At 51.3% G+C, this 25,356-nt stretch overlaps 6 protein-coding genes across 6 annotated transcripts; 2 read left to right on the forward strand and 4 right to left on the reverse strand.

Moving 5' to 3' along the window:
• Positions 1-619: 619 nt before the first annotated feature.
• Positions 620-3,813, forward strand: STEHIDRAFT_67337 (Creatinase/aminopeptidase; the record flags this gene model as incomplete). Its single annotated transcript, XM_007309557.1, has 14 exons — positions 620-960; positions 1,035-1,109; positions 1,168-1,333; positions 1,401-1,600; positions 1,654-1,790; positions 1,857-2,068; positions 2,140-2,452; positions 2,544-2,610; positions 2,688-2,799; positions 2,907-3,005; positions 3,074-3,188; positions 3,299-3,357; positions 3,488-3,607; positions 3,670-3,813. The coding sequence occupies 14 exons, from the start codon at positions 620-622 to the stop codon at positions 3,811-3,813; spliced, it is 2,160 nt and encodes a 719-aa protein (XP_007309619.1).
• A 1,002-nt stretch (positions 3,814-4,815) lies between these two features.
• Positions 4,816-7,959, reverse strand: STEHIDRAFT_104427 (GTP binding protein 4). The gene is made up of 9 exons (XM_007309689.1): positions 7,803-7,959; positions 7,574-7,696; positions 7,320-7,507; positions 6,866-7,262; positions 6,326-6,773; positions 6,085-6,257; positions 5,512-5,955; positions 5,300-5,398; positions 4,816-5,219 (listed from the first exon to the last, which is right to left on the reverse strand). Exons 1-9 carry the CDS (start codon positions 7,896-7,898, stop codon positions 5,166-5,168), a joined length of 2,022 nt encoding a protein of 673 aa, XP_007309751.1. The 5' UTR covers positions 7,899-7,959; the 3' UTR covers positions 4,816-5,165.
• A 514-nt stretch (positions 7,960-8,473) lies between these two features.
• STEHIDRAFT_125347 (G-protein alpha subunit) lies at positions 8,474-13,476 on the reverse strand. Its single transcript, XM_007309690.1, has 10 exons — positions 13,361-13,476; positions 13,227-13,278; positions 12,567-13,128; positions 12,268-12,320; positions 12,082-12,191; positions 11,334-11,364; positions 9,968-10,011; positions 9,513-9,626; positions 9,200-9,416; positions 8,474-9,133 (listed from the first exon to the last, which is right to left on the reverse strand). Exons 1-10 carry the CDS (start codon positions 13,460-13,462, stop codon positions 9,084-9,086), a joined length of 1,335 nt encoding a protein of 444 aa, XP_007309752.1. The 5' UTR covers positions 13,463-13,476; the 3' UTR covers positions 8,474-9,083.
• A 1,622-nt stretch (positions 13,477-15,098) lies between these two features.
• On the reverse strand, positions 15,099-16,069 carry STEHIDRAFT_115241 (uncharacterized protein; the record flags this gene model as incomplete). The annotated part of the gene is made up of 3 exons (XM_007309691.1): positions 15,099-15,389; positions 15,462-15,701; positions 15,785-16,069. The coding sequence occupies 3 exons, from the start codon at positions 16,067-16,069 to the stop codon at positions 15,099-15,101; spliced, it is 816 nt and encodes a 271-aa protein (XP_007309753.1).
• Positions 16,070-18,911: 2,842 nt separating this feature from the next.
• Positions 18,912-19,645, reverse strand: STEHIDRAFT_172109 (uncharacterized protein). The gene is made up of 5 exons (XM_007309692.1): positions 19,547-19,645; positions 19,441-19,485; positions 19,218-19,376; positions 19,058-19,157; positions 18,912-19,004 (listed from the first exon to the last, which is right to left on the reverse strand). The coding sequence occupies exons 1-3, from the start codon at positions 19,604-19,606 to the stop codon at positions 19,245-19,247; spliced, it is 237 nt and encodes a 78-aa protein (XP_007309754.1). The 5' UTR covers positions 19,607-19,645; the 3' UTR covers positions 18,912-19,004; positions 19,058-19,157; positions 19,218-19,244.
• Positions 19,646-19,771: 126 nt separating this feature from the next.
• STEHIDRAFT_172110 (uncharacterized protein) lies at positions 19,772-24,873 on the forward strand. Its single transcript, XM_007309693.1, has 11 exons — positions 19,772-19,846; positions 19,900-20,229; positions 20,481-21,558; positions 21,622-22,514; positions 22,571-22,658; positions 22,719-23,175; positions 23,230-23,324; positions 23,383-24,053; positions 24,113-24,236; positions 24,312-24,490; positions 24,571-24,873. Exons 2-10 carry the CDS (start codon positions 20,074-20,076, stop codon positions 24,464-24,466), a joined length of 3,717 nt encoding a protein of 1,238 aa, XP_007309755.1. The 5' UTR covers positions 19,772-19,846; positions 19,900-20,073; the 3' UTR covers positions 24,467-24,490; positions 24,571-24,873.
• The last annotated feature ends 483 nt before the right edge of the window (positions 24,874-25,356 follow it).

The raw sequence follows: 25,356 nt of genomic DNA on the forward strand, positions 1-25,356 counted from the left end.
ATTGTTTTCACGTTTCGGTGAGACTCACAGCGGCCAGCTCTCTCGCGGCTTTCTCCTCCTTCCCCCCACCCATCTCAGCCCAAGCGGCCTCGTGTAGGTCAACGTACACGATAGCAGGCCACCCAACACAGGAGCCCCATCTCCATCTCTGTCATCAACACCCATCATGGCGCCCCCTCCGCCTCCGCCGCCTCCACCACCACCGCCGATGTGCTTGCCGTTCTCGCGCAAGTCAAAGGCGAAGCAGATGTCTACTTTCGAAGAGGACAGGACGGACGAGAAGGCGTCTTACTCGAAGCGCAGTTCTCACTCACACTCACAGCCCTCGCTCAGGAGCGGGAGCTCTGGTACTCATGTCTCGCAGCATCAGCTTCACCGCTCTACTTCTCTCTCGTCTGGTCGTACGATGAACTCAGGATCGAAAGCCGATGCACGATCTAGGACGGGAACGAGGCACGCGCTCTCTGAGGACTCGGAATCGTACTCACATGTCCCTTCGCACACTCCGAAGCTGGATCGCACTCAATCCAGCGGGGCAAAACTTACTCGGGGATTCTCGAAGAAAGGATGGGGATACGGGTGGGGTCTTGGAAGAGTGAAGGAGAAGGAGAAGGAGTACATGCTGAGTCTACCTCGTACTTCTTCCGACAGCAGCATCCTTCCCGTCTATCCACAAGACGCACTCCCTCCGCTCCCCGTACCTCCACCGCGCGAACAACTGCAACGCTACAACTCTCAGCGATCAAAGGTATCGCAGCTATCCAACGGAAGCAGATCGTCTTCGGGATCAAAGGGCTCTAAGCGTCCGTCCCTCTCCGGAAGTGAATCGGCGAGCACTTTGGTCGGTTCGGGTTTAGAACGCAAGGAGGGATATCAGGATTCTATTCATGAAGAAGTCCCGACTGCTGAGCGGTTGGGAGAGCTGAGGAAGTTGATGGCAAGGGATGGATTGGATTATTAGTGAGTGGCTCTTTGTCTTTCTCATACCTGTGCAGGCGGAGTGAACAGCGAACTGACTGTGTCCTGTGGTGCAGTATTGTTCCCTCTGAGGACGCTCACGGTTCCGAGTATGTCGCTCCTGGTGACAAGCGCAGGCAGTGGTTGTCTGGGTACGCTCGTTATTTCCTTCGCCGCTGCGTATCTTAGCTCACTCTTAGGTCCGAACAGTTTCACTGGCTCTGCTGGGCAGGCCGTCGTCTCCATGAATAATGCCTACCTGATCACTGACTCTCGTTACTGGATCCAAGCGACTAAGGAACTCGACTCTGACTATTGGATTATGATTCCGGCTGGATCACCAAAGGGCCCCCGTGACTGGATTGACTGGCTTGTCGTATGTGTTTCTGAATACATTCATCATTCTGCCTCAGTAGCGCTCATCACTTCATGCTACGCTATAGGACCGCGTCCGCGATTGCAAAATCGGCATAGACGCTCGCATGATTTCCCACTCGAAAGCTTCCACCCTCCAGTCGAAGATTCAGCAGAAAGGATCCAGGCTTTCGTACCCTCCCCAGAACCTCATCGACCTGATATGGAAGGATCGTGCTGCGAGACCCAAGGCTACCATCTACATGCAACCTATAGAGTACACCGGTATGTGTTTCTACGATGGAAGTTTCTGGAGCAGCAGCTGACTGTCTGTGCAGGGAGAGATGCGTCGAAGAAGCTAGCAGAAGTAAGAGACTGGATCGCCGCTCAGCCTCCTTCGGTGCCCTCGTATTCCCGATCGCCTCCCAGGCCAGACCAAATGCCCGTTGGAACTCTTGTGACCGCACTTCCCTCTATTGGTATGTTCCCCCTTTTCCGCGCTTACCGTAACTCAAAACTGATACCTTGGTGTTGGCGCCTACTAGCCTATGTGCTCAATTTACGAGGAGAAGACATCCCCTTCAACCCGCTTTTCCATGCCTACCTATACATCGGTTTCGACAGGACTGTCCTCTTCATCGAATCGGTCAAGGTTGAGGAACCAATCCGGCAGTACCTGAAGCAGCTCAAGGTCGAACTCAGGGAGTACAACGACATCTGGACCTTCCTCCGTCGCAGGGAATGGGGCGATGGGAAAGTTCGTGTTCCCAGCATTCTTGTCCATCTGACGTTTGTACTGACGCCCAACTACATCACCTCACCGTATAGGTTCTCATCACGGACGACACATCCTACGCCATCTCGCTCATGCTCACACACATGCGCTACGCTGTCGCACCGAACAAGATCCTGCAGATGATGAACATCAAGACGGAGGTCGAGATCCAGGGAATGAAGCGCGCTTATATTCGCGACGGTGTCTGTTTTGTCAAGTTCCTTGCTTGGCTGGACGAGAAGATCTCGGCTGGGTTTCAGATCACGGAATGGGAGGCTGCGTTCAGATTGACGGAGTGGAGGAGGAAGTCGAAGAACTACATGGGACTCGCATACGAAAATATATCGGCGACTGGACCTAATGCCTGTGCGTCTCTTACTCTTTTTCCCCTGCTCTGTCACATTGTATTTGGATGAGGGTGGCGGCTAACGTGCGGAAATCGTTTCGTGATTCATAGCGCTACCACATTACTCTCCCAAGAAGGATGGTTGTCTCTTCATTGACAAGGATACCCCATATCTGAAGTACGTCCTCTCCTCTCCACTTCCATTTCTCTCTGATCGTTCCGCTGACCCTTCACACTCCCGCTATCCGCCATTAGTGACTCAGGAGGTCAATACCGCGACGGAACTTGTGATACCACTCGTACCGTCCACTTTGGCCGCCCCACGGACGAGCAGTGCGAAGCGTTCACGCGTGTTTTGCAAGGCCACGTACGTGTCTTTTTCTCCACAGACCCTCGTCATTCGCTCAACCTCTGACGACTGACTTGCTGCGCGTTGTTCATTTGTTGTTTCCCGTTGGTGCTTGTGTGGTACAGATCGCGATCGACAGCGCTATTTTCCCCACTGGCACTGTGGGGTACCAGCTTGACGTTCTCGCTAGGAAAGCGCTTTGGCAGGATGGCCTGAACTATGCCGTAAGTTCCTTCGCTACCAAGTAGTCATGCAAGCTTGGCTGAACTTGATGTTTGCTCGCGATTTGAAGCATGGAACAGGGCACGGTGTTGGGTCATTCACGACCGTTCACGAGGGTGCGGGGTTCTACGAGAAGGACGTCCCGCTCCAGCCTAACCACGTCCTCACGAACGAGCCTGGCTTCTGTAAGTCTTTCCCTCCCTCTCTTACCCTTATCCAATCCTGGAATCGATGCGAATGAAGACGACGATGCTTTCATGGTCGTGTATGTACTAATTGACTTCTTGTTCTATAGATATGCCAGAGAAGTTCGGAGTTCGCATTGAATCCATGCTCGTCGTCCGACCCGTCACGGTGCGTTTACCTGCCCGCTTTCACTCGCTTAGCGCAACCACTGACTTCATCTATCCATCCCACACTTGTTTCGCCCACGATCTATCTTACTGGTGACATGTCCTCGTGATATGCGGTGTTCACAAAACAGACGAAGCGCGAGTTTAACGGTCCCATTTGGCTCGGCTTTGAGCGCTTGACCTGTGTCCCTATCCAGACGAAGATGGTTGTAGAGAGCATGCTCACTAAGGAAGAGCGTGAATGGCTTAGGGTGCGTCTCTTCCCCTTTCTCCCTCATTACAATCGTGCTGACTCCCTCTCTACGTATTGCAGGAGCACAACCGCCAATGCCTTGCGACCCTTGAACCATATCTGAAGGATGATAAGCGTACGCTCAAGTGGCTGAGACGCGAGGCTGAACGCCCTATTGGACAACAGCCCTCTGGACCCGGTGGGCTCAGGGTTGAATGGGATTAAAATGCCCTCGTGTTCATTCCCTTTCCCTCTTCCGCTCACCTCTGGTGCCGCATTCCTTGACCCTTGCCCTTCAATTCTGGACTTGGTTTCCCGAGCTGAACGGTGACTTTGGGTTTCTGTGTGTTCTGGCCTTCTGATTCTCATTTTTTGTTACTTTTTCCATGCTTTGGTTTTTGTTCTGACTTCCTTGATTCGATTCTCTCGACCTGTTATGAATTGTGCTCATAGCGACACCTTAAATCTACATATGCCTCCACGTCTCTTCCTTTCTCCCTTCCTTATTTGTGAGCCTCTGCCAGGTCACCCGAATTGTCCGCCTGGCCAACCCCATGCCGGCGATTCGTATTCGTCGTGGATCGTGATCGTGCTCCCTGGGTAGCGTTGGATGGGGATCGCGAGGCCTATATAACTGTGCCATGTTGTATCATCAGTATTGGTATATATCACACCCCACTCTCCCTCATTTATTGCTTTCCCCCTCAGTCTTCGCCCTCTTTACTCATTCTTCTGAGCCTATATACTATAAATACCTGAAGATACCATTCCTTCCTATCTACTACAGGGATCTATATCACTCCTCTTCCCCGCCTTAGTGAATAAATTACGACTATGACTGAATTTCTTTTGTTTACCTCTCCTCGTTTCTACATACTTACTTCCCCACCCCTGTCGATGTCAAAGCCTGTAAGATTTCTTGGATCTTGTTGTTCCCCTTTACTCTCTCTCACTCTCTTCTACCCACCTCGGATATTATTCGCTGTCTCTTCGTTAGACATGCTGGATTCAGACTGTATAGAGCCTTCTCCCCTTACTCTCGTCTCATGTTTTCTCCTTTCTCTTGTTGCTTCCTACCTATCTCGTCATCTTTTTGTTCCTTTCTTCTGTTTTGTTTTTCTCTGCTTTTCTCGACTTTGTTCCCTTGTACATACACACTTAGGAAAACTTTTTTCTCTGCTCTCTCTTCTGTCGGATGTTGAATTCATAACAATGTTTTTGGTTGGTTGATTGTAACCCACGGTGTGATTGATGGGCGTAAGATGTCGCGTCAATCACGGCGTGATAGCCTCAAGCCTGACATGAAAAAGTGAAAGCGATAGAGAAGACAAGGGTCTAACGGAATACACAGCAGACGCGTGCAACAGCAAGTCAATAACTAGCGAAAAGGAAACGAAAGAGGGATACAAGCAGATAGGACAGGACCGAAGGAGCGCAACCTAGTAACGGACGACTTCAAACAGACCGCGACATAACTTAGCCAACGAAGGGGAAGAGAAACGTGAAGGAGCAGAGATGTATGGAATGAGGTGAAGAGAGACGTAAAGCACAACAATCTGAAGGTGATAAGGAAGCGATCAACGGCGCTGAGTCTTGCCGCCCTTCCGCTTGCCAGCGAACAGATGCTTTGGCTGTGTGAGCGCGAAGAGTCAGTACGTTGTGCTCGCATTGAAGTCAAACAAGAGATGATAGAAGGGAACGGGAGACATACCATTTTCGTTTTGATCGTACGATCGCCCTCGCCGGCCTTGGCCTGCATATTGCGTTCCCTCTGCCCAAGGTTCCGCAGCTTGACCGCTTTTGAAGCTTGCTGAACATCCCAAAGAGAAAAGAGAAAAAAAATTCAGTACAAAGAAGACAATAGCAAGGAAGGAAACACAGTAGAACTCGGGAAAATAGGAGGGGAAAAGTGAAGAAACGCACCACATCGTCCCGCATACCCGCCAACGATCTGTTCGACCTCGGCTCCCTCTTCGCCACCACACGTCCCTCATTTGTCTTGGTCTTCTTCCTCGGCGCCTGCTGCTCTCCATCCACATCCATCCATTCCTCCCCTCCGTCCATCAACTCCGGCGCCTCATCACCCTCCCCATCCATATCCACATCCATTTCATCATCATCCCCGCGTTTCCTCTTCCCTTGCACACCAGCGCCCTTCACCTTCGCAAGCATGATGGCCCGCTCCTCCAGTCTTGAGGTATCGAGTCCCGCGGCGGTGAGGTCGGATGTCATTTGTGTGAGTGTGCGGTGGGCGTGTGTCCGTGGGAGCTTGGCCCCGTTTTTGTTCTTCTTTTTGTGTTGGGATTCGTCTTTGGCGATCAGTGAAACTTGGAAGGCGGCGGCTTCGCGTTCGTCGTCGGAGTCGAACTGTATTACGTCGATTCAGTCAGTTGAATGGACACGGATACGATAAGGTAGTAGAATCCGAAAGAAATAGGGATGGGGGTGGGGTGACGGAGCAGAACGGTGAGATGAGGGCGAAGATAGAGTACGTACCATATCTTCCTCGCTGTCGTAGAATCCCTCCGCCTCGAGCTTCTCCTCTTCCCTCTCGAGCGCCTCCAACTTCTCCGCAATATCCGGATCGATGAAATCCGCAATATTCTTCCCGTTCATGACCTCCGGAATGATATCCTCCTTCCACTCCGGGTTCGCGAGCATATAGTTCTCTGCAGCACACACATCAGCCAACCATACCAACCATAAGGTTTCACGGAGAAAGAGTATGGGAACGCACTCTTCATGTTCATATTATACACTCCCGGTCCTCCCTCCTCCAGTTCAATGTCCCTCTCCAACCTGATCCTCTCCGGATCATCCTTCTCGAACTTCTTCCTCTCCTTCACCTTCTCCGGTATGAACGCCTCCCTAACCACGTCGTCCCTCGGCTTCGGCTGCGCAACATGTATCCTATTGATCACCGTATTGATCTTGCTTCCCTTCAGCTTGTTCTCCACGCGCTGCGCGAGAAGGAGATCGCAGGCTTTGGTTTTGAGGTCCATGACGCCTTCGTCGGAGTAGCAAGAGACTTGGATGTGCGCGACGTCGGGGGCGGTGATTATTTCGTCGACGAGGGCACGCGTGGAGGGGACGAGGTCGTTGAGACGGGTGACGTCGATTTTATTGATTACGAGCATGACGGGTTTGCCGGCGAAGAGGGGTTTGATGGAGTGGAAGAGTTTGCACTATTGTAGGTGGGGCCATGAGTTCACGTCGGTGAGAAAGGACTCCAGAGGGAAATGGAGGGTTGGGAGCTGAGAAAAAAGTGAAAACGTACCTGAGCCTCGACCGTGTACCCACACTGCTCACTCAAATCCATGAAGTACAAAACACAACTCTTCAAATGCGCCAACGCCGTAATACTCTGCATCTCGATCGTGTTCATCTCCTCCAACGGGTGGTCCAAAATCCCGGGCGTATCGATCACCTGCCACCGCAGGTACTTATAATCGAGATGGCCGACGAAGAGCGACTTGGTGGTGAACGCATACGGTTGAACGTCGACATCGGCCCTGGTGACTTTGTTGATGAAGGACGATTTGCCGACATTCGGGTAGCCGCAGATGAGGAGCGTGCGGGTGTTGGGGTCGATGGCGGGCAGACGGGATATGTGTTGCCTGACTTGTTCGAGGTAGGCTAGCGGATCTTTTTGGCGGCGCATGATAGTAGCCATACTGAGACAAAAACCGATTTAGAGAGCGGTAGGAGAAGATAGGGTGGAAAGTACGCACCGACCCATCGCAGCCCTCTTGAGCTGTTTACACCGGTAAAGACTGTCTCCAAACTTGAGCAGACGGACATAGTCCTTTGCTACCTGGTCGATGAGGTGGCGAGCCGTACGCAGCTGGCCGAGCGCGAGCTTGTAGTGGTTTTTGTCGTAAAGGACGTTCATGAGGGAGGATAAGAAGGGGTGAAGATCCTATACAACCCAAGCATGCGTCAGGGTCATAGGATAGAATCGTAAATAGGGCGAGGTATAACGTACATCGAGCATAGGAAACTCGGTAAGAATGGCCGAAAGCTTTTCGTCGAATGTATCCTGCGTGAACTTGACCTTGCGCATATAAAAGTTTCGTATCCTGCTGATCTTGAAGTTTTTGTGGATGACCTATAGCATCGTGGCCAACCATTCATGACACCACGCAGCATCCGACCAATACCGTAAATCTCAAGTCCTATCTCCCAAATATACTGGCAAGAAGAAAAAAACGCACGGTGGGCGTCTTCCTCTGCGTCCTGGACAACACAATGTCCAAGAAATCGGTAGCCGTAGGCACCGGCGCAATCGCCTTCAGTCCGCTCGTCGACATCGCTTGTTCTGTTGCGGGGTTTTGAAAGGGGTGAAAAGAGGATGGGGAGACGAGAAAGGGGGCTGAGCTCGCTGCAGACGGCGTGCTCGACGTCTGCAAACCGCATCTCCCAAATTTTAGTTACGTAATGTTTTCGCACCCTGAATGAAATTGGTGCCACTGTGGCGATCTCAGCCGCCACCGCCACAGCGAGACATCCCCACAGCAGAGCACCTAAATATTCACCAGCCAGCTCCCTCTTTCACCCTCGAGTCTCGACTGACCAGGCCGCCCATAATTCAAGGCCATAAATCCATCCTACCCTCCCATATTATACCTATAATCGATGCCCACCACTTCCACAATATGAATCCCAGACTCTTGCTCCACTAACCTTCCTTCCTCTTTCACCCAGGCACCCAGTTCATTGACATTCCAGCCGTCATTCATCTCTCCCCGTTTCGCAGTCACAGTCACACACCAACCAGAGTGGAACGAGTGGAACCAAGATCCAGACTGAGATAATTGCACGCATGCAAAGTAGCAAAATACCAACCTCGACAAACCAAACAACCAAACAACAGACCAACAAACCAACTAACGAACCAGGGGTAGCAAAAAACGAATTAATACAAATCAAGCAGGCAGGCGCGCAAGCAAGCGAACGAGGAAGAAGGGAATAGAAAATAGAAGAACAACGAGCAGCGAGCAACGTCTCTCATCTTATCTCATCTCATAAACGTGACGGAATGTTTAAACGGAAAGGCAAACCATTGACAAAAAACACGTATGTAAAGGGAATAGAGGAAAATGGCAATGATCGGAGGAGGAGAAAAGAGAGAGAAAAGAGGAGAAACAAATAATCGAGATTGATTGCGATGGTATGACTGTAGAGCAGAGGTGTGATGCGGGCGTGGGCTTGGGCGTGGCTCAGAAGAAGCAGAAGCAGAAGCAGAGGAATGCGAGAATCGAGAATACTTATATAGAGCGGAGGATGGGGTACGATACGGTACTTAGATGTGGGCGCATGCATGGGTGAAAGGACATCATAACGATCAGGGTGAGGGAGAACACCGCCCATTCGAGGCGGGGCAGGAAGGGATGTCGCATCGTGAGTAAATATCGGTAGGTGGAGGGTGGAGAAGGTTGGGGAGGTGGCCAAACGCGCAAGGCGAGGTTGGTGCTGATCATTGGCGGTCAATACGATCATGCAAGTCCGGATTGCCCCAGGTACGATCGGATGATAGCCTCATTGACTGTTATCCCCAAACAAATTCATTAGCATAGTCCACACTCCACAACCACCCTCAAACCGAACGTACCATCCACAATAATCTTCTGCGTCGCACTGACGTCCAACATCGACGTGAAATGCACGAACAGCTTCTGTCGGCTCTGACCCTTCCTCTTATGCACCTGCGAGAAATGCGCACGGAAATACTCCGACACGTCCTCGTACCGATTCGGTCGTTCGCCGTACGAAGTGATGTATTTCTTGACCACGATCCCCGATTGTAGCTTCTTCTTCAGCAGGTCGGTCTATGCAAGGTGTTCAGTCAGCCTCCAACCCCAAACCCAACAGTATTGACTCCATGCGTGGTAAAAAGTGCGAAAAAGAAAAGTCAAGGAACGCACCTTATTCAGCATCAACACCAAGCTCGAATTCTTCAACAGCTTATTCGTACAAATCGCCGTGAACAGCTGCAACGAATCGTCGATCCGGTTCGTCCGCGGGTCTTCTTCCAGGTACTACAATAGTAAAGCAGTGCGAACCATCGCATCAGCGAACCGCGCATACGAAAAGAACGCAATGCATGCACAGCGTGAACGGGAGGGCGAGTGCCTGGCGGCATATTAAGGAGTAGGGATCGGTGAAAGGACAGGAGCGAGACGGACGAAGATAGGTGGGATTGCGGATGGAAGTCGAATAAAGCGGGATGAGAGAAGTGATTAAAGAGAAGAAGCAAGCTGAGAAAGCTTGGAAGGGGTAGAGTGGCGATGACTGTTATGTATAGCCCACAGCGCCACAGAGACATGCAGATTGAAGAACGAAGGAAGGACAAGAGAAGGCGGAAGAACGTAAAACGCACCTGATCAAAAGCGCTGATAGGTGCCAAAAAGATGATAGCGGTGGCTACACAAAACGAAAGCAGGAGGAAAAACAGCGTCAGTAACGTCACTCGCCGAAAAGCGCAAACCCAAAAGCAAAGAGACAGAAATCAAAGAATGAAGGAAGGGGCGCAAAGCAGATCCCAGCGAACACGAACACGAGAACGTCCCAAATCAAGTCGAATCGAATCGCCGAATAACAGGCTCGCGCCCGATAAGTTAATAGACAGACGAAAGTTCAATCCACGACACCACCCGCACCCGCACCTTCCCATCCTCCACCCGTCACCGGTACCGCTTCCACGCAAACATAGCCCTCCCATTCTTTTCTTAGACATCGCCATCCAAAAAGAAAGGCGAAGAAATCCAAAAGAAAAAAAAAACGAGATCATCCACATCCACATCATCATCCCAGCATCCCATCAAAGCACATGCTCGCTCGCTATCAATGCCCACTCCGCTGCTTCTCCCGTCTCGCATCTCGCATCTCCTCCCCTTCATTCATTCATCCATCCCAATTCCAAATTCCAAATCTCCTATTATCACTCCGCGCAGGCCACACACGCACATGCAACCCCCGCACCGTGCCACGAGTGTGGAGGGCATGATGTGACTTATGACGACTCTGGAAGGACGCGGAAAAAAAAAACACGTCCCCAAACCGGGAGAACAGTTGCGTCCCAGACGCCCAAACGCCCACAAACGCAAAAACAGAACAAAGGAGAAGCATGATATGATATATCGCCATGCTGAATCACACCACAACATAACACAGTGATATGATGAATCATGAATCATGAATCAGAAATCATCCCAGCCCAGCCAGCCAGACAGACAGACCAAGGCGCGATGATCAGAACGGCGAACGGCACGATCAGAAATCTGACCGCTCGTGAGCACTTCTTCAGCAGACGGGAGCGAGGATGAGATGCGAGAATCGCCCGCTCGCCCGCTCTCGAACGAGCTAGCTCCGACATCTAACTGTAACTGTAACCGTACACCCTACGGTATCAGCCTCAGTCTCAAAACAATCGGTCACTTCGTATCCGAACGTCGAAGAGGACGAAGTTCGTCAAGGCATGGGCATGGGCATAGAAGCCCATAAACGGACGAGCTGACGAAGCGTGTAGATGCTGATGATGGGAAGGACGAGGCTGGGGAAGATGGCAGAGCGTGCGTGAAGACCTAGATCGAACCATGCACAACGACCAGCGATGTACGTCTCGGACGGACAGACAACTAGAGGGGGATACGTAGCCTCCAATACGCCACTCAAAACCGATCGAACCAAAAAAAACCCCCCCAAAGAAAAAAGGAAAAAACGCAAAAAAGGATAATCGGACTGACCATCATCAAAATACGGTACCCATGCGTGCCGCTATCCGTCCGAATTCGAGTTCAGTTTCGTGCAGTACGAGTCGGGAGTCGGAGTCCAAGTCCAAGTCCAAGTCGGAGGCCGGGAGTATGTCCGTATATTCGTGGTGTTTGACGTGACGTGTCGAGACGACCGAGATGTGATAGCGAGCGTTGAACGATGGATGATAGATCATATCCGAAAGGAAAGAAAAACAAGAAAAGATCAGTTTCCTCTCCAACAATCTCTTCAAGGGAGAGTTGTCTGCGGTGAGGGGTATCACTTGCCTGTCCTCTCTAAAAACATAAAACAAAGAAAAGACGATCAGCGATCAGCGTCATCGTAACCTCAAACTGCTATGGGACTCGAAAGAGGAAGGGGGCTCCAAAGAAGGTCACAAGGAGGGTCGCAAGAAAAGGAAGAGGAGAGGGAGAAGGAGAGATAGAAATGGAGTAATGGAGTAAAAGTGTCACGGCATCGCAAAGTGAAAGATGCGCAAAAGGTAGAAAGTGGCAGCATCGTAACATGATGATGCAGTAATCGGCTCCGGAAAGCAACAGATAGAAACACCGCACACTAATAAGGATGGTATACGGCGGAGAGAAAGATGCGAGACCCAACATCAAATGAGAGGGTGGAAGGTAGAGAACGCAACGTAAAGACAGAAGTCGGAAAAAGGAGAAGGGTGTAGAACGCCACGAAACGAAATGAAATGAAAATCGACATGAACATGACACTCACAGCCCCACCGACATCATAAAGATACCAATTATAATGCCCCCCTCCGAAATTGATATCGAACGTGTGTTCTGTGACGCCGAGCGTTTGTAGCCGTACGTGTAGGATGTCCTCTGTTCACCCGAGTAGGTACGTTAGTCGAGGCTAAATTTGATGTGGACAGGGGAGGAAAGGAAGGGAGAAAGGTACCTGTTGTGGGCATGTATTCCGGTTCTGATAGTCGATGTACCTCTTCCAGAAAGCTGTGTATCAGAAAGAAGGATGGCTTGTCAGTTACCGCCCCTCGGAGCATGTGAAGAGTCGAAAGCGGCCGTTCGAGTCCACTTTGCTCGACAAATGGAAGTGGAAGGACAGTGGACACCGTGGGTGGAGACATTGGCCCTCCTGGCTGATCTCGTCAATCTTCCGAGCCGGAACAGAGTCCCCATGTGCCACATGTCCCGACGTGTGGCCCGCATCCCACTCAACGAAAGCAAAACAACGCTCACAATGATGCAGACTCGTCCAGTCGTAGTTTGCGTAGCCTGAGGAGAGCCTTGACGGCGGGATGACGCCAAAGCCTTTCGACGTCATACTTCGTATCATGCAATTGCCGAGCGGCCATATTCGCCATCACGCCCGCCTTTGCGTTCGCTAGCGAGTTGCGAATATCGGAAAGTGGCCAGGACCGTGTGGGCGTCACGAGCGCCTGCCAGCCTGCGCGAACATAGACGCCGGATCTGCCACCCGCGACGCTCACGCCGTTCGACAGCTCCGAGGCTAGGTTGTCCTCGATGGTGATCAGCGGTAGGAGCTTCGTGCGTATCCGGCCGATCTCATCTGGCCAGTTGGGGCCGAGGTTGATTAGGGACGAGAAGGAGTTGTCGGTCTGGTTGTTCGTGAATTCCATCTCGAGTTCTTCGAGGATGGTCCGGACGGCCTTGATGACGTTGAAGAAGACGATAGGGCGCCATGAGGGCCGTTCGCGGTCGAGCGTCTGCGAGGCGTAGTAGAGCTGAAACTGTTTCTGGAGTGTCGATTTGCCAGACTCTGCCTGGCCGAGGAGCATGACTGAAGCAGATCCAGCGATTTAATGAGTTTCATGTTCGGGGAAAGCCCTGGCTTGGAATTCTGCGATGGAAAGCAGACAGGACTGAATGAGAGCTCACCTTTGACGTCTTTCCGGTTGGACTGCTTCTTCTTCATCCCCTCCCGCTCTTGCTGCAGACGACGACGAGCACCGCATCAAAAACACCATTCCCAAAACGGGCAATCGGCGAAGGGCATGCATTGTAGGACGCACCTTGAGCATCTCGTCTATGGACTTGGATATGCGCCTGGCCTCTGCATCGTCCACGATTCCTGGCATTCTCGGGGAAGGCGCGCTGGCGGGGCGGCGGGGCATGTATGATGTGCAGGTTGGAATGAGGGAAGGGGGAAAAGATACGGGGGAGCGTATGGCTGCATCAACCAGTCCATCATTTCAAGATTCCGACCACAGCAACGGCGCTCGCTCCAAATCACATCCCTCTCCAACTGATCGCCAACAAACTCAGATCGCCTGTCCCCTTTCGGCCAACTCTCATAAGCGCCTTTTCTTTTTCGCGTTTTTCTTTTCCCTTCCTCCTCATTTCTTATTTCTCCTCTGGGCGGAGTGCGGTGTTCCAAGGCAGCGGCTTGGCACCACGTGCGCGTGGCACTCCCCGACCCCGACACACGGATCTGACTGTAACGGTCTTTCTCTCTTCCTGTCCCATCTCTATCCATCTATCGCCATCCCGCCCAACACACCCAGGACAGATCTTCGCCCGGATGCAGCAACAACCTCACCCTCCATCGTATCTGTTCGTCGTTCATCCATAACCACCAACTTCGCATCGTTCCTTAGACTGTGCACTGTGCACGCCACAGCCATCGCTCAGCTCGTAATAGACGCTCAGACGGCCGTGTGCACGTCCCTTGTGCACCGGTATAGCTTGGATCGTTATGGAGGACCCAAACCCCCCTTCACTCTACTCTATCATATATCTATCACTTTCACTCCCTCTGTGGCGTCTTCCTAAACTCGTTTCAGCGCTCTCAGCAACACCGACGCCCGCCGTAGCCGTAGTCGACGCCATATCCTCATTCCCTCCGAGACTCGAGTCCCGCCATTGAAATATGAACATTTCACGGTCTTGATGTCCCATTTTTTTCTTTCTTTTTATGTTCGGAGGTCGAAGTTGGGCGTCTACGACGAGAAAACCCGCGCCATGGACGATGCTCTAGGTCGTTCTACATTCTGGCTATGCGGTCAGTAAGCACGAAAACTTCAAAGGTCGCGCGTTCGTCGGTCGTCATTTTTCTAAATCCCTGAATTCTGAATCTTGATTGAGAAACGAAATCACCGACGGATCATGGGCTCATCTACTTATGTAGGTGGCATGGATCCGAGTCCATGCCTTGTCCTGGTCCTGGTCCATTCATCTAGCAACTCGAATCACCGTCGGATCTACTGTGTTTGCACCATCTGGCTTCAGAGGCAGAGTCACAGTGGACGGGACGATGTTGATTTGGATGGTCACGGCGATGTACTTATGGGTGCAGAGGACCCAGGATCCAAGGTGTTTGAACTTTGGATGGTAGCCAGTGACCTCCAGCGGATCGACAGAACCGGACACAACACACTGGCACCGACCGTTACTTACCCTACCGAGATACGGCAGCGATTTAGCAACAATCAACAATCAACAGAACTAACTCAATCGCGGTCTAACCAGGCCCCGGGACGCTTCACCAGAGGTCTCCCGGCCAAAACCCCTCAAATCGGGGGTCAAATATCCAATTTTTTTCGCCCACACAAGGGGTCAAATATCCAAAAGTCGGGAAGGCTTGTCACATATCTGAATTTTGTTATGAGGTGTCACAGCTTATGTCACGGATCTGTGGCCCGAATGCGACTGGGTCTTTATTATACAGGAGAAATGGTGAAACAATTTATGAACAACTATGGATAGACAGCTCTATGCTACATGAGAGAGAATGGATATCCGGTGATCTTTCTATTTTCCGTCCTTCGACCGAGCCGGAATCTTCAATGTCAGTGGCTTATCCAAGGCCTTCTTCACCACCGGCTTCGTGAATGCTCGCCACCTTGATGCAACGACGGGTTTGAGCACTGATCGAAGCGGATCGGCATCGAGAGTCTTAAAGATGTGCGGCCCGAGATTGTACAAGAGTGAGGAGCCTTTACCATGTGTATGAAGCTCAAAAGACCTGTAATGGCAGGAGAACTCTGGTGGCTCATCTTCAGAATCTTCGCTGTCGGAATCATCGTCGTAGACGCCCTGAGACTGAGCAGTCCACGGACATTTGTTAGATCACAAGCAGACATGTTAATGTAGACATTGGCAGAAAACACTTACGAGACTCAAAGGAAGATAAACACGGAGAGAGAGATAGGATAGGTCACTAGCTTTGTCCACCGTATCCACGGAACAATGTCGACCTGACCCTTTTGTGTAGAGGTCAAGAACCTCGCCGATAAAGAAGCGGCCTCCACTCCACTTGTTGCGCATGATGACGAAGCATTTCTTCTTTAGCAGATTGACGCTGTTAATATTCTTGGCCTGAATGCCCATCTCTTCCGACTGATAATCTCGTGCCTGTCTTCGTTCGGACACTGGATACCATGAGAAAAGCATTAGATATGATTCAGATATCAAAGCTTGGACATTAAAGAACGCACCGCAGCAAGGACATGTTCCTCGAAGGTTCCACCAACGGAGCCAGGGTGCACAGCACCTTCAGCGAGGGGACCTAGCCATGAAGAGAAGATGAGAAAGTTCGCCGGCTCGTGTGCTTGCTGTGTCAAAGCACCGACGACATTCAGCGGAGTGCTCGAAATCTTGATACAGTTTTGCGCATGGTTGATGAACGGCGCAATATCGACACGGTCAAAGCGTATGTTGCGGATCTGGCGAGTGTGTGTATCGGGCACGAGCTTCGAAAGCTCCGAAGCGTTTGCTGACATAGTGTGGGATGCGAGAAGCTAAAGTGCTCGCCGATGTTGAGATCGTTGAGAAGAAGAACATTATTATATAAGCGTATCAAGGTGTCCTGAAAATCCGGAGTGGCACCGGACCGGGGCCACTTGGCTCTCCACTTCAGACCCTAAATATCCAAAACTCCGGGAGGATTCGGCCATTCAAGTACATAAATATCCAAATTTTCGGGAGGAAAATGGCAAATTTCAGGCCTCAAATATCCAAAATTTTCGGGAGACCCTTGGTGAAGCGTCCCGGGGCCTGTCTAACCTCGTCGTCCGCATTGATATGATATCGTCATAAATACCGTCATGTTGACATGGCGATTTCGATATGTGACCCAACGAGAAGTCTCTGACGTCGAGATCGTAGCTCGGGTTTCGACATCGTCACACTGCACTGTTCATGGCCTCATGTGTGGGAGTGGGTCTCGGTACACTAGTACTGACTTCTGCCACTGTAAGGTGCTTCGAGGTTGGGGTTGTCAATGTGTTCATTCGATGCAGTACGTCTTGACTCGATGATATTTTGGATGTTATGGACGCTCGTCCTTTGAGTCAGGCTCTATTCGATGGATAGTTCCTCAGAGACTAGCACTTGATGATGTGTATACAGATTCGACCCAGGGAAGTTACAGTACTCACATCCTTTCCCAAACGTACTTTACGTACAGGGTATTGTAGCGAATGTCCATTGTCCACACCCTCATCATAATCCTCAATCAATAGCGCCTTATCCTTTCCACCGTCATCAATTAAACACGCATTGACGGTCAGAAATCGAATACCATCCTTCTCGGTCTATGTGTATGGTCTCTGCCTGTTGATTAGGCCCACAATTCGAACAAGTCCTTCCTGACTTGCTAATGATCATCTTGAGCAATTGGATCTGTCAATGTTCTGCCATTCATAAGCACGAAATTTGAGCGCGACTTGAAAAATCGCAAGATTTCGAGACGAACTTCTATGTGTGTGTGTGTGTGTTTGCCATTCCTCCATGGGCAAGCGCAACACTTACCTACAGGTGGCAAGTTCAGAAGGCCTGCTCACCCACGCTCGTGTTTTGCGCCTCTGCTCTCGAGGCTTCATAGCGATTCGGGCTGATCAGGTCTCAGGACCGAAATCGTTAGATAAACATCCCACCACCTGAACAATCCTGCATCTCGAACAGACTCGATTCCCAAAGCGCGTCTGTATCACCAGACATCATATTAATACTCTGCCGATACGATACGCGCTCTGCAAGCATCGTATGTACACGTACCCACGTATACGCCGCAATCAGTTATCGTGCACACCACTCGTGAAGCGCTAGTCGTCAATGAGCTCGGATCAGAAGTGTAACAGTAACAGTTGAGTACTTGCGACTGCGGGTACGTATACCTACCTGAGTTACCAGGATAGCGAGACGAAAATCCTCGGAGGCCGGTCTGTACGGTTGTTAGTATCTAAGTATATCGACTTGAGTTATCGTTAGAAGACGCGGTCACCGAGTCGGATGTGGAACGCTTGATAAGTTAGCTTGTTTTTCTCGAGGGTCGGATCTAGCGCCTTGTGAGGGTCTCTTCACATGGAAGGAATGTTGTTTATCAGGGTGCATAGCTAAGATACCTACCTTTTGACTCCTTCAAGGGATTCAGGACATGGTCTCTGGATTCTAGCTGTGCCCTTAGAATGTAAGGAGGGCGAAGACATGGTTAGGTGAGCAGCAGGTATGGGCGTCCGTAAAGAGTGACCGTTATTGTTGCTGGATAAGTATACTCGAGAGTCGGCCCCGCTTGAGCGTCGAGTGAGTACGGTGAGTAAACGGGAGCTTAGGACACCGATGTGATTCGCGGACATCGAATGGTGGTACTAAAGCACCGTGATGGCTTACTATAACGAAGTCGGTCGGTCAGAAAATCTCGAGTCTCGACATAAATAGGATATGAGGTCGTACCTGTTTCAGTTTCAGAGAGAGTGGTACATTATTAGTTGAAGACGCATGGACGAGGAACAAGGATGGGGAGTAGTTCTTTGTGTCTGGCTTTGGTATGTAACCTTAGGGCGCTCGGGTTACGCTACACTATCCAGCCTAAGAATGAACGAAAGAAGTGCGAGGATCTGGTTAGGTGGGCAGCGGGTATGGGTGCCCGTACAGGAGTGACCGTTGTTGTTGCTAGATGGGCTTACTCGAGAGTCGACCCCGCTTGGGCGTTGTACGGTGAGTAAATGGAAACTTGGAATGCCGATATGATTCGCGGACATCGAATGGGTGAATATAGAAGACCGTGACGTCCTGACGAAAGTCGGTCAGACAATCTCGACATAAATAAGACATGTGGTCGTACCTGTTTCAGAGAGGGTAGTACGTTAGGAGACCAGTCCGGGACTGGATGGCTAACCGTAGGACATTTCGAATGGTTCTTAACACAGAGAAGATCTTCGTCAGCTTTGTGGCAGAGGGTTGCACGGCCAAGTGAGCCCTGGCTCTGTGCGTAGGGTCAGGGAACCTAGATTCCTACAGAGAGATTGAAACAAGGATGGGGAGGATCCTTTGTGTCTGACTTTAGTTAACTTAGGGCGCTCGGGTGACGCCACAGTGACCAGGGACCGAGCACAGACTTCACTAAGAATATCCGGAACTTCCATTTCATGGCTGAACGTAGCGGATATCAGTAGCTCGCATCACAACCAATAGAAGTCCTGTTGGACGCTGAGATGATGCCCATAAGCATTGTGGCCCTGACATGACAAGGTCGGAGGTATGTTGGCTTAGCAGGACGTCGTCCTTAACTGGCAGGCGCGAAGGATATGAATATGAGATTCGGGTATGGTGGTATACATGTAGATCTCGACAGATCTGACGTATGGTTGCATATTGGCCGAAAATCAAGCGCTAGCGTTTTGCGAAGCGGGATACAGTCGGGAGATATGACCGCGCCTTTCTTAATATTGAGGATGATGGGATTTGGAGGGTTGGAAGCAACGACATACCAATGGCTAACAATAAACGGTAAGACCCTCGAGCCTCGATGAGAATTTGCCTTTCTCTATCCATAGAGTAGTGGAATATTGATAGTACAGAATCAAGTACCTACCCGACTGCACAGTCAGCTCACCCGCATAAGATAGACAAGAGCAAGTCTAAACGCACATTATGATCTCGGTCCTCTCACAAAAATCACGAAATCGTAGCATGCTCCTCCTCGCCCTCAAGATCTCGCATGGCCTCGAGGTTGTACTGCACGTTCTTGCGGTACTTCGTCACAAGATCAGCGGCGATGTTCACGTTCTCATTCGCGCGCAGAATCTCCTGTCAGCTCAAAATTGATATGTGAGTTGACTGGTTTGGGATGCACGAGCGCGGAGAGAGGCACCTGGATGCAATGGTTGAACTCGAGGATCAACTCGGTGCACTTGTCCTATACCGTTCAAAACAGGGCGATTAGATACGTTAACGTGTTACCCGAGGAGCAGACGTACAGCGCTCTTGACAATACGCTCGAGCAGTATGGCTTGTCTTTCTGCATGAGGGTTCTCCATGGTGAACGGAGCTGCAGGAACAGGGAGATGGTGGTAGTTCGGAATCAACAAGGCTTGCTACGCCACCGAGTCAGCGCCACAGACGCGACGCGCTTCCCGCTGCTTCCCCATGCGTCGGATTCCTCTTTCAGCCCTTTGGCGCATCTTGCCTCCTACCTCTGTCATCCCATTATTCAGTCGAGAATCTGTAGGCTTGAAGTACGACAACAGACCAAAAGTCGTTCGAGGACGCGTTATGCGGTGAATATTGGCACGTTTTCTCTCCAGCTTTGACGGGAATCTGAAAATTTTAGACGCCTTACACTATCTCGTGCCACCAGGCCTCAGGCTATCGCGTGTTGACCAGTTGGTCGAAAAAACCAGGATTGCTAGTCTAGTTACTCCTCTGACCTGGAATACCCCTCGGACTTGTGCATATCGATCTACTCGTCACTGTTGTACTCTCAGGTTACGACCGGCTCTGAACCATGTTGACCCAATCGGAGAAGAAAGTGTTGTGGCACCCTCGCGGAGAGAATAGGTTCATCGTTGGTGGAGGATCGCAAATTACTCTCTATGAATGGTCTCCGGATGAACCAGCCATTCGGCATGTTACATCTCAGCAAGATATGCAACACATGAAGGTGCGTCTATGCCTCATGTTTGGCGTGATAGAGCATTTATTGTGGCACAAATATCTATGATAAACCCCCTTGAATCAACGTGTGTTCAGTGAATGCAGTTTTTAGTGCAGTTTTTATTGTCTGTTTTGAGGCACAGCAGTGTATAAAACTGTAACTTTGGCCGCATCACGTTGAACAGAGACGATGTGGCCCGGTTCATATTGTCTTTTTCTACCCAAAATACGACACTAATCATAATATATCTTTGCCAGTGTTTCGCATGGTCTTCCGATCCTCAATATAATGACCTCCTCGCTGTCGGCCTGAACACAGGCCACGTAAACCTCCTGCGGATCGAAGCTAACCGTTATGGCCATGATCGCGCTCTCAGAAGCAATCCCAACACATTCCTCCCGCCCAAGAGCTCACGCGCGTGCACCGCCCTCGCATTCAGTCCGATAGCACCTCAATACCTTGCTGTCGGGCTTGACAAAGTCCGTGGCGACTCCAGTCTCGTCGTCTGGGACGTTCAAACCACAACAGCCACGCTCTCATCAACAAATCCGTCCCCTTCGAGTCTGCACCATCCGCCAAACGCCCCGCCACCGTCCCCTGCTCGTACCCCCTCTTCTATTCTTCCCAATGCCTCCTCGCCTACTCGTCCGTATCCCATCATTCCACGGGGCGAACTTGGTCCTCGAGTTGATCCACGCATCCTACAAGCGCATGCGCCCACCGAGTCTGTCCATACCCTCGCCTGGCTTCCCAATACCCCTCACCTCCTCGCAGCCGGTGTCTCTCATCGCTGGCTCCGTCTCTTCGATCTTCGTAACGTAGGGGCCGCTGTCACCCACGCCGCAGGCCGGATTCATGCTCTTGCCCCCGACCCATCTTCCCCGCATCGCATAGCTACAGCTGGCGACAATGTCGTCACGATCTGGGACGCACGCAAACTCCCCACTCCATTGCTCACATTTACTGGTCGAGACGCCATGGGTGACGGAGCGAAAGGACAAAATGGACCCGTAGCTGAGATCGAGTTTTCGACCGTCCGTCATGGCGTGCTCACCACACTGCTCAAGGATACGTCACACGTTCGGTTTTGGGATATTCTGACCGCCGATGCGACGACGATGTCGCCCGCTCAGGGCAAGTCTGGCGATCTTCCCGGCCAGATCCAACCACAGCAGAGGACGCCTAAGTTGTCGTGGTCGAATCCGACAAGTATGCTCTCTTGGGGTGGGAGTGCTGCTGCCGGGAGCGCAGTGCCGCCTAGTTTGACTTCGATAGCTCAAGGCGACCAGCAGACGGCGGTTTCGTACAACCTCGTGCTGGCTGGCACCCGACGAAGTAAGTCTAAACAGGCACTTCAATTCTACGATGACATCCCTGATGTGTGAAAACCCTACATAGCAAAACTCTTCTCGAGTCCCATCGTATCCTACTGTCTTATGCCCAGCACCAGACGGAACCCTCTTGCGTCCTCGCTCATGACAGTGACCAAAGAAGGCGATCTCGAAGCCGCCTCCATCCACGACATACCCACACACGCACCTTGGAGTTCGCGAGGCTCCCTCGCTATTTCCGCCGCCACAAATTATCGCGTCTTCTCAGGAATCCCACCAGGCGATAAGCCTTTAGAGCCATGGGCTATTTCTCCATCTACCATCGGAACCCCTGCTCCCCAAGACCACAGAATACTGTCCACGAGACACAGCGACGGGCGATCCTTGGGGCCCGGTGGCGACGAGGGTTCGCTCATGGCAAGGGGACGGGCGAAAGGGCAGCCTGCATCCACAAACGGTGGCGCTGCTAGCCCCGCGACATTCGGCAGGGGAGACGACGATGGTTTCCCTGCGCTTCTGTCTCCTCCCCGCCCTCAGTCTTCTAAACCTCTCCACGGTTCACCTGGACCCACACAAAGCCGTCTAAAGACCCCCGTGGCGAAACACCCTCATGGTTATGGTACCAGCGGTCCATTCCGAAGTTTACCTCCCTCGCCACATAATAAATCGCTTCAAATAGCGGATCTGGCACCTGGGGAACCGTCCTTGCGGGCTTCTCCTGCCCCTAGACCTGGACCACATCCTTATACGCAGACGAATGGTCACTCGACTGTAAACAGGATCGGCCTGGGGATATCGGAGGGGTCGAAGGGTAAGAAGGACAGGGAGGTGTCTGTTTCGAGGGCGAGGAGCTCTGGGAGGTCTAAGCGGAGACCTGTGGAGAGGATTCAAAGCGTGGTGGACGAGGATATCTCGATGGTAATGAGAGGGAGAGCCGCGAAAGGGTATGGACTGGCTCGTGTAAGTGTTCACTGTTTTCAATAGGTATTGAAGCGTTGGCTGAAGTTGATGAACAGCCGTCTCAAAATGTTGCGGTCTTGACCTCCCAAAACGAGGACCAAGAGGACAATAAAGGTCTCATCGAGCTATGGCGGTGGATCGACCGTAAGCGCACATTATTTTCAGTCGCCATCTGCTCTACTTATACGGTCGTGGTATCTGCAGACACCCGGCCTCTCCTCTCTGTACCCACTCTTCATACAAATTACTACGACTTTTCTGTCCAAGGAGTTTTAGGAATTTGGGAAGGCTTTCCTTCTTCAGCAGCTTTGAGCCTCGCCACTACCGTCACGACATCCCTCACCACAACTCCAGCTCCTCGTACCAACTCTGATCTCCTCGACCCACTCAACAGTCTTAATGCGTTGCACGATTTTCAACCTATATCGCGTCCACGATCAGGGCGGGGTCGCGACCGTGGTTTGCGAGCGGATCGTCAGATCGACTTCAATGCTGCCATCGTTGCGCTTTGTCAATATCGGGACGAGGACTTGGATATGACTGGTGACAGCGGGGCATGGGTGCCGGCGACGTCTACGAAAAAGTCCATCCAGAGGAAGTTGGCATTGATGGTATGTAAGTGGAGTCTGAAAGACGGTGATATCGCGTACCAGATCACCAGGCGAGTCTTCCTTACTGGCCTTTGTGCGGCGTTATGCTCATGTTGGTCTTGAAGGTGGGAAAAGGAAGGAAAGTGGTCTCAAGCGGCTTGCTGGTTAGTGTTCATCGGGAAGTACGAGAAGGCCATCGAATTGTTGATGAGAAGCAAAGGTAACGACTTTGCCGTAATCATGCTCACAGCGTTCTGATGCGTTCCTATGTGCCCTAGATGAATCCCACCACATGATGTCCGGAACATTGGCTGCGCTGGTGCCTTCGACTTCGAGCAAGACTCCTCCACCGGAACCCCTACGAAGTCACTGCGAACGTCTTATCATTCGGCTCCAAGATCCCTACTTTCGCGCCATGCTCACACACCTCACACTTGGTGACTGGAGCGAGGTTCTCGAAGAAGAAGCTCTGCCCTTACGTGAACGTCTTGCTATCGCTCTCCAGTTCCTCGATGATGAAGCCCTCTCAGCCTACCTGCACCGCGTAGCCGACCGTGTCACCTCCCATGGCGACGTCGAAGGCATTCTCGTTACAGGTCTGACCCCCCAGGGTATGGATCTCCTTCAAGCTCACGTTGACAGAACAGGAGACGTACAGACTGCAGCCATCCTTGGCGCGGCCGTTCATCCGCACAAAGTGAAAGATCAGAGAGCGGAAAGATGGTTAGAAACGTATAAGGACCTCTTGGATGGATGGAGGATGTTCCATCATCGATGTCAATTGGATATTGAGAGAGGCGATATGTTGCAAGAGCTGGTGCGGAACGGAGAGGCGGAGATGGATGCTGTGGCGTTGGGGTTGGTGCCAAGGCAGGTGCTGCTGAGATGCAACTACTGTAGCAAGGTCATTAGTGCACCACAGGGTAGTACCAACACCAGCTCTAATCGGGTGCGTCATACCCTTGCGCTGTGCTCGTATCTGCTGAATTCAACCCGTTCTGTTCGCAGCCATCTGCGTGTCCCTTCTGCAGTCGCTCTCTTCCTAGGTGTTCTATTTGCTTGATGCACCTCACGATTGTGCCAGATAATGTACGGGATGGTCAACTAGCGCACCATAATGCGTCCCTGAGAGGTGCGAAAACCCATTTCATATTCAGCCATACATAACGACACTGAGCGGCTTCTATCTTCGTCCTTCACCTCCTAGATACCATTGAGGATGCTATCGTATTTTGTCAGACCTGCCGTCACGGTGGACATGCAGCACATATCTTGGATTGGTTCTATGGAGAGGCCGGCGAGAGGTCACATGGATTGTGCCCTGTGGCGGATTGCAATTGCCGTTGTGCAGACGAATTCTGAGCCCCCAGTCTTGCAGTGTTCGCTGTGGGTTTTGCACTACATCTCGTTCTCTTTTCCCCACTTCATGACGTTATTTCTTGCTAACGTCTTGTTTATACTTATAGACCACTTTCGATAATTTCGGGCATAATACATACATAGACTACGCCGGTGGCATAATTAATAACACCTATGGTGCAAACGGCTTAGACGCCGCCACTTCTGTACACAACGTTGAGGACGGTGCCGCGGGCCGAGATTTGAGAATTTTCACTATCCCTCTTCCAGAAACACTCCTTTTGATGTAAGGAAGAGTTCCTCTAGAGGGATTATCCAAATTCTCAAAACTGGCAAAGATGAACTTTTGGATTTGGCCACCCCGCCAAATAATAATATTTAATTCATTTGTTTATTATTTTCCGAAAACCAAGGGGGGTGCCAGGAATTTTCTTTCAATAAATGGGGATTTCGACTTTCGCCGACGAAATTGGCCGCTGTACAAAAGTGGTGATGACTAAGCCGTTTGCACCATACCTGCTCCTCGTACCCCTCAATGTCGGCTGCACCAACCGCGAAAGAATAACAGTCACTCACCCCTTCGAAGTTCTAATCCTCGCCAGCCTCCAGGCATTTGCTAACGACATTATACGGTTTGATGTCACAACGACACACTCGATTATAGCAGATTCACGCGACTTCGCGCTCGCTTGCATCTCCGGATTCCTCCGGGGCTTTGGTCATCGACACATCGGGGGGACCGAGTATAATCCTTCTATGGTCTACCCTCCTGGGTTCTATCTCCATATATCTGCCTAACAGGAGCTTCATCAGGCTCAGTAACGATCACTGAGTGTTTGCTTTTTGCTCTCAGCTACGCTCCTGGCTCTGGATGACAGATACGAGAACTACCC

This window comes from Stereum hirsutum, assembly GCF_000264905.1.
Source record: "Stereum hirsutum FP-91666 SS1 unplaced genomic scaffold STEHIscaffold_18, whole genome shotgun sequence".
Taxonomy (NCBI): Eukaryota; Fungi; Basidiomycota; class Agaricomycetes; order Russulales; family Stereaceae; genus Stereum; species Stereum hirsutum.

Coding starts and splice junctions, on each gene's coding strand:
- STEHIDRAFT_125347 (XM_007309690.1), bottom strand. CDS start 13,462: ATGCCCCGCCGCCCCGCCAGCGCGCCTTCCCCGAGAATGCCAGGAATC. Junction 12,192..12,267: donor GGAATACATGCCCACAACAG/GTACCTTTCTCC, acceptor TCGGGTGAACAG/AGGACATCCTACACGTACGG. Junction 10,012..11,333: donor GGTACCGTATTTTGATGATG/GTCAGTCCGATT, acceptor CGTTTTGTGTAG/CCACCGCTATCATCTTTTTG.
- STEHIDRAFT_104427 (XM_007309689.1), bottom strand. CDS start 7,898: ATGTCGACGAGCGGACTGAAGGCGATTGCGCCGGTGCCTACGGCTACC. Junction 7,508..7,573: donor CCGAGTTTCCTATGCTCGAT/GTACGTTATACC, acceptor TGGGTTGTATAG/GATCTTCACCCCTTCTTATC. Junction 5,956..6,084: donor ACGACAGCGAGGAAGATATG/GTACGTACTCTA, acceptor GACGTAATACAG/TTCGACTCCGACGACGAACG.
- STEHIDRAFT_172110 (XM_007309693.1), top strand. CDS start 20,074: ATGTTGACCCAATCGGAGAAGAAAGTGTTGTGGCACCCTCGCGGAGAG. Junction 22,515..22,570: donor AAGGGTATGGACTGGCTCGT/GTAAGTGTTCAC, acceptor GTTGATGAACAG/CCGTCTCAAAATGTTGCGGT. Junction 23,325..23,382: donor ATTGTTGATGAGAAGCAAAG/GTAACGACTTTG, acceptor TATGTGCCCTAG/ATGAATCCCACCACATGATG.
- STEHIDRAFT_172109 (XM_007309692.1), bottom strand. CDS start 19,606: ATGGAGAACCCTCATGCAGAAAGACAAGCCATACTGCTCGAGCGTATT. Junction 19,486..19,546: donor AGCGTATTGTCAAGAGCGCT/GTACGTCTGCTC, acceptor TGAACGGTATAG/GACAAGTGCACCGAGTTGAT. Junction 19,377..19,440: donor AGTTCAACCATTGCATCCAG/GTGCCTCTCTCC, acceptor TTGAGCTGACAG/GAGATTCTGCGCGCGAATGA.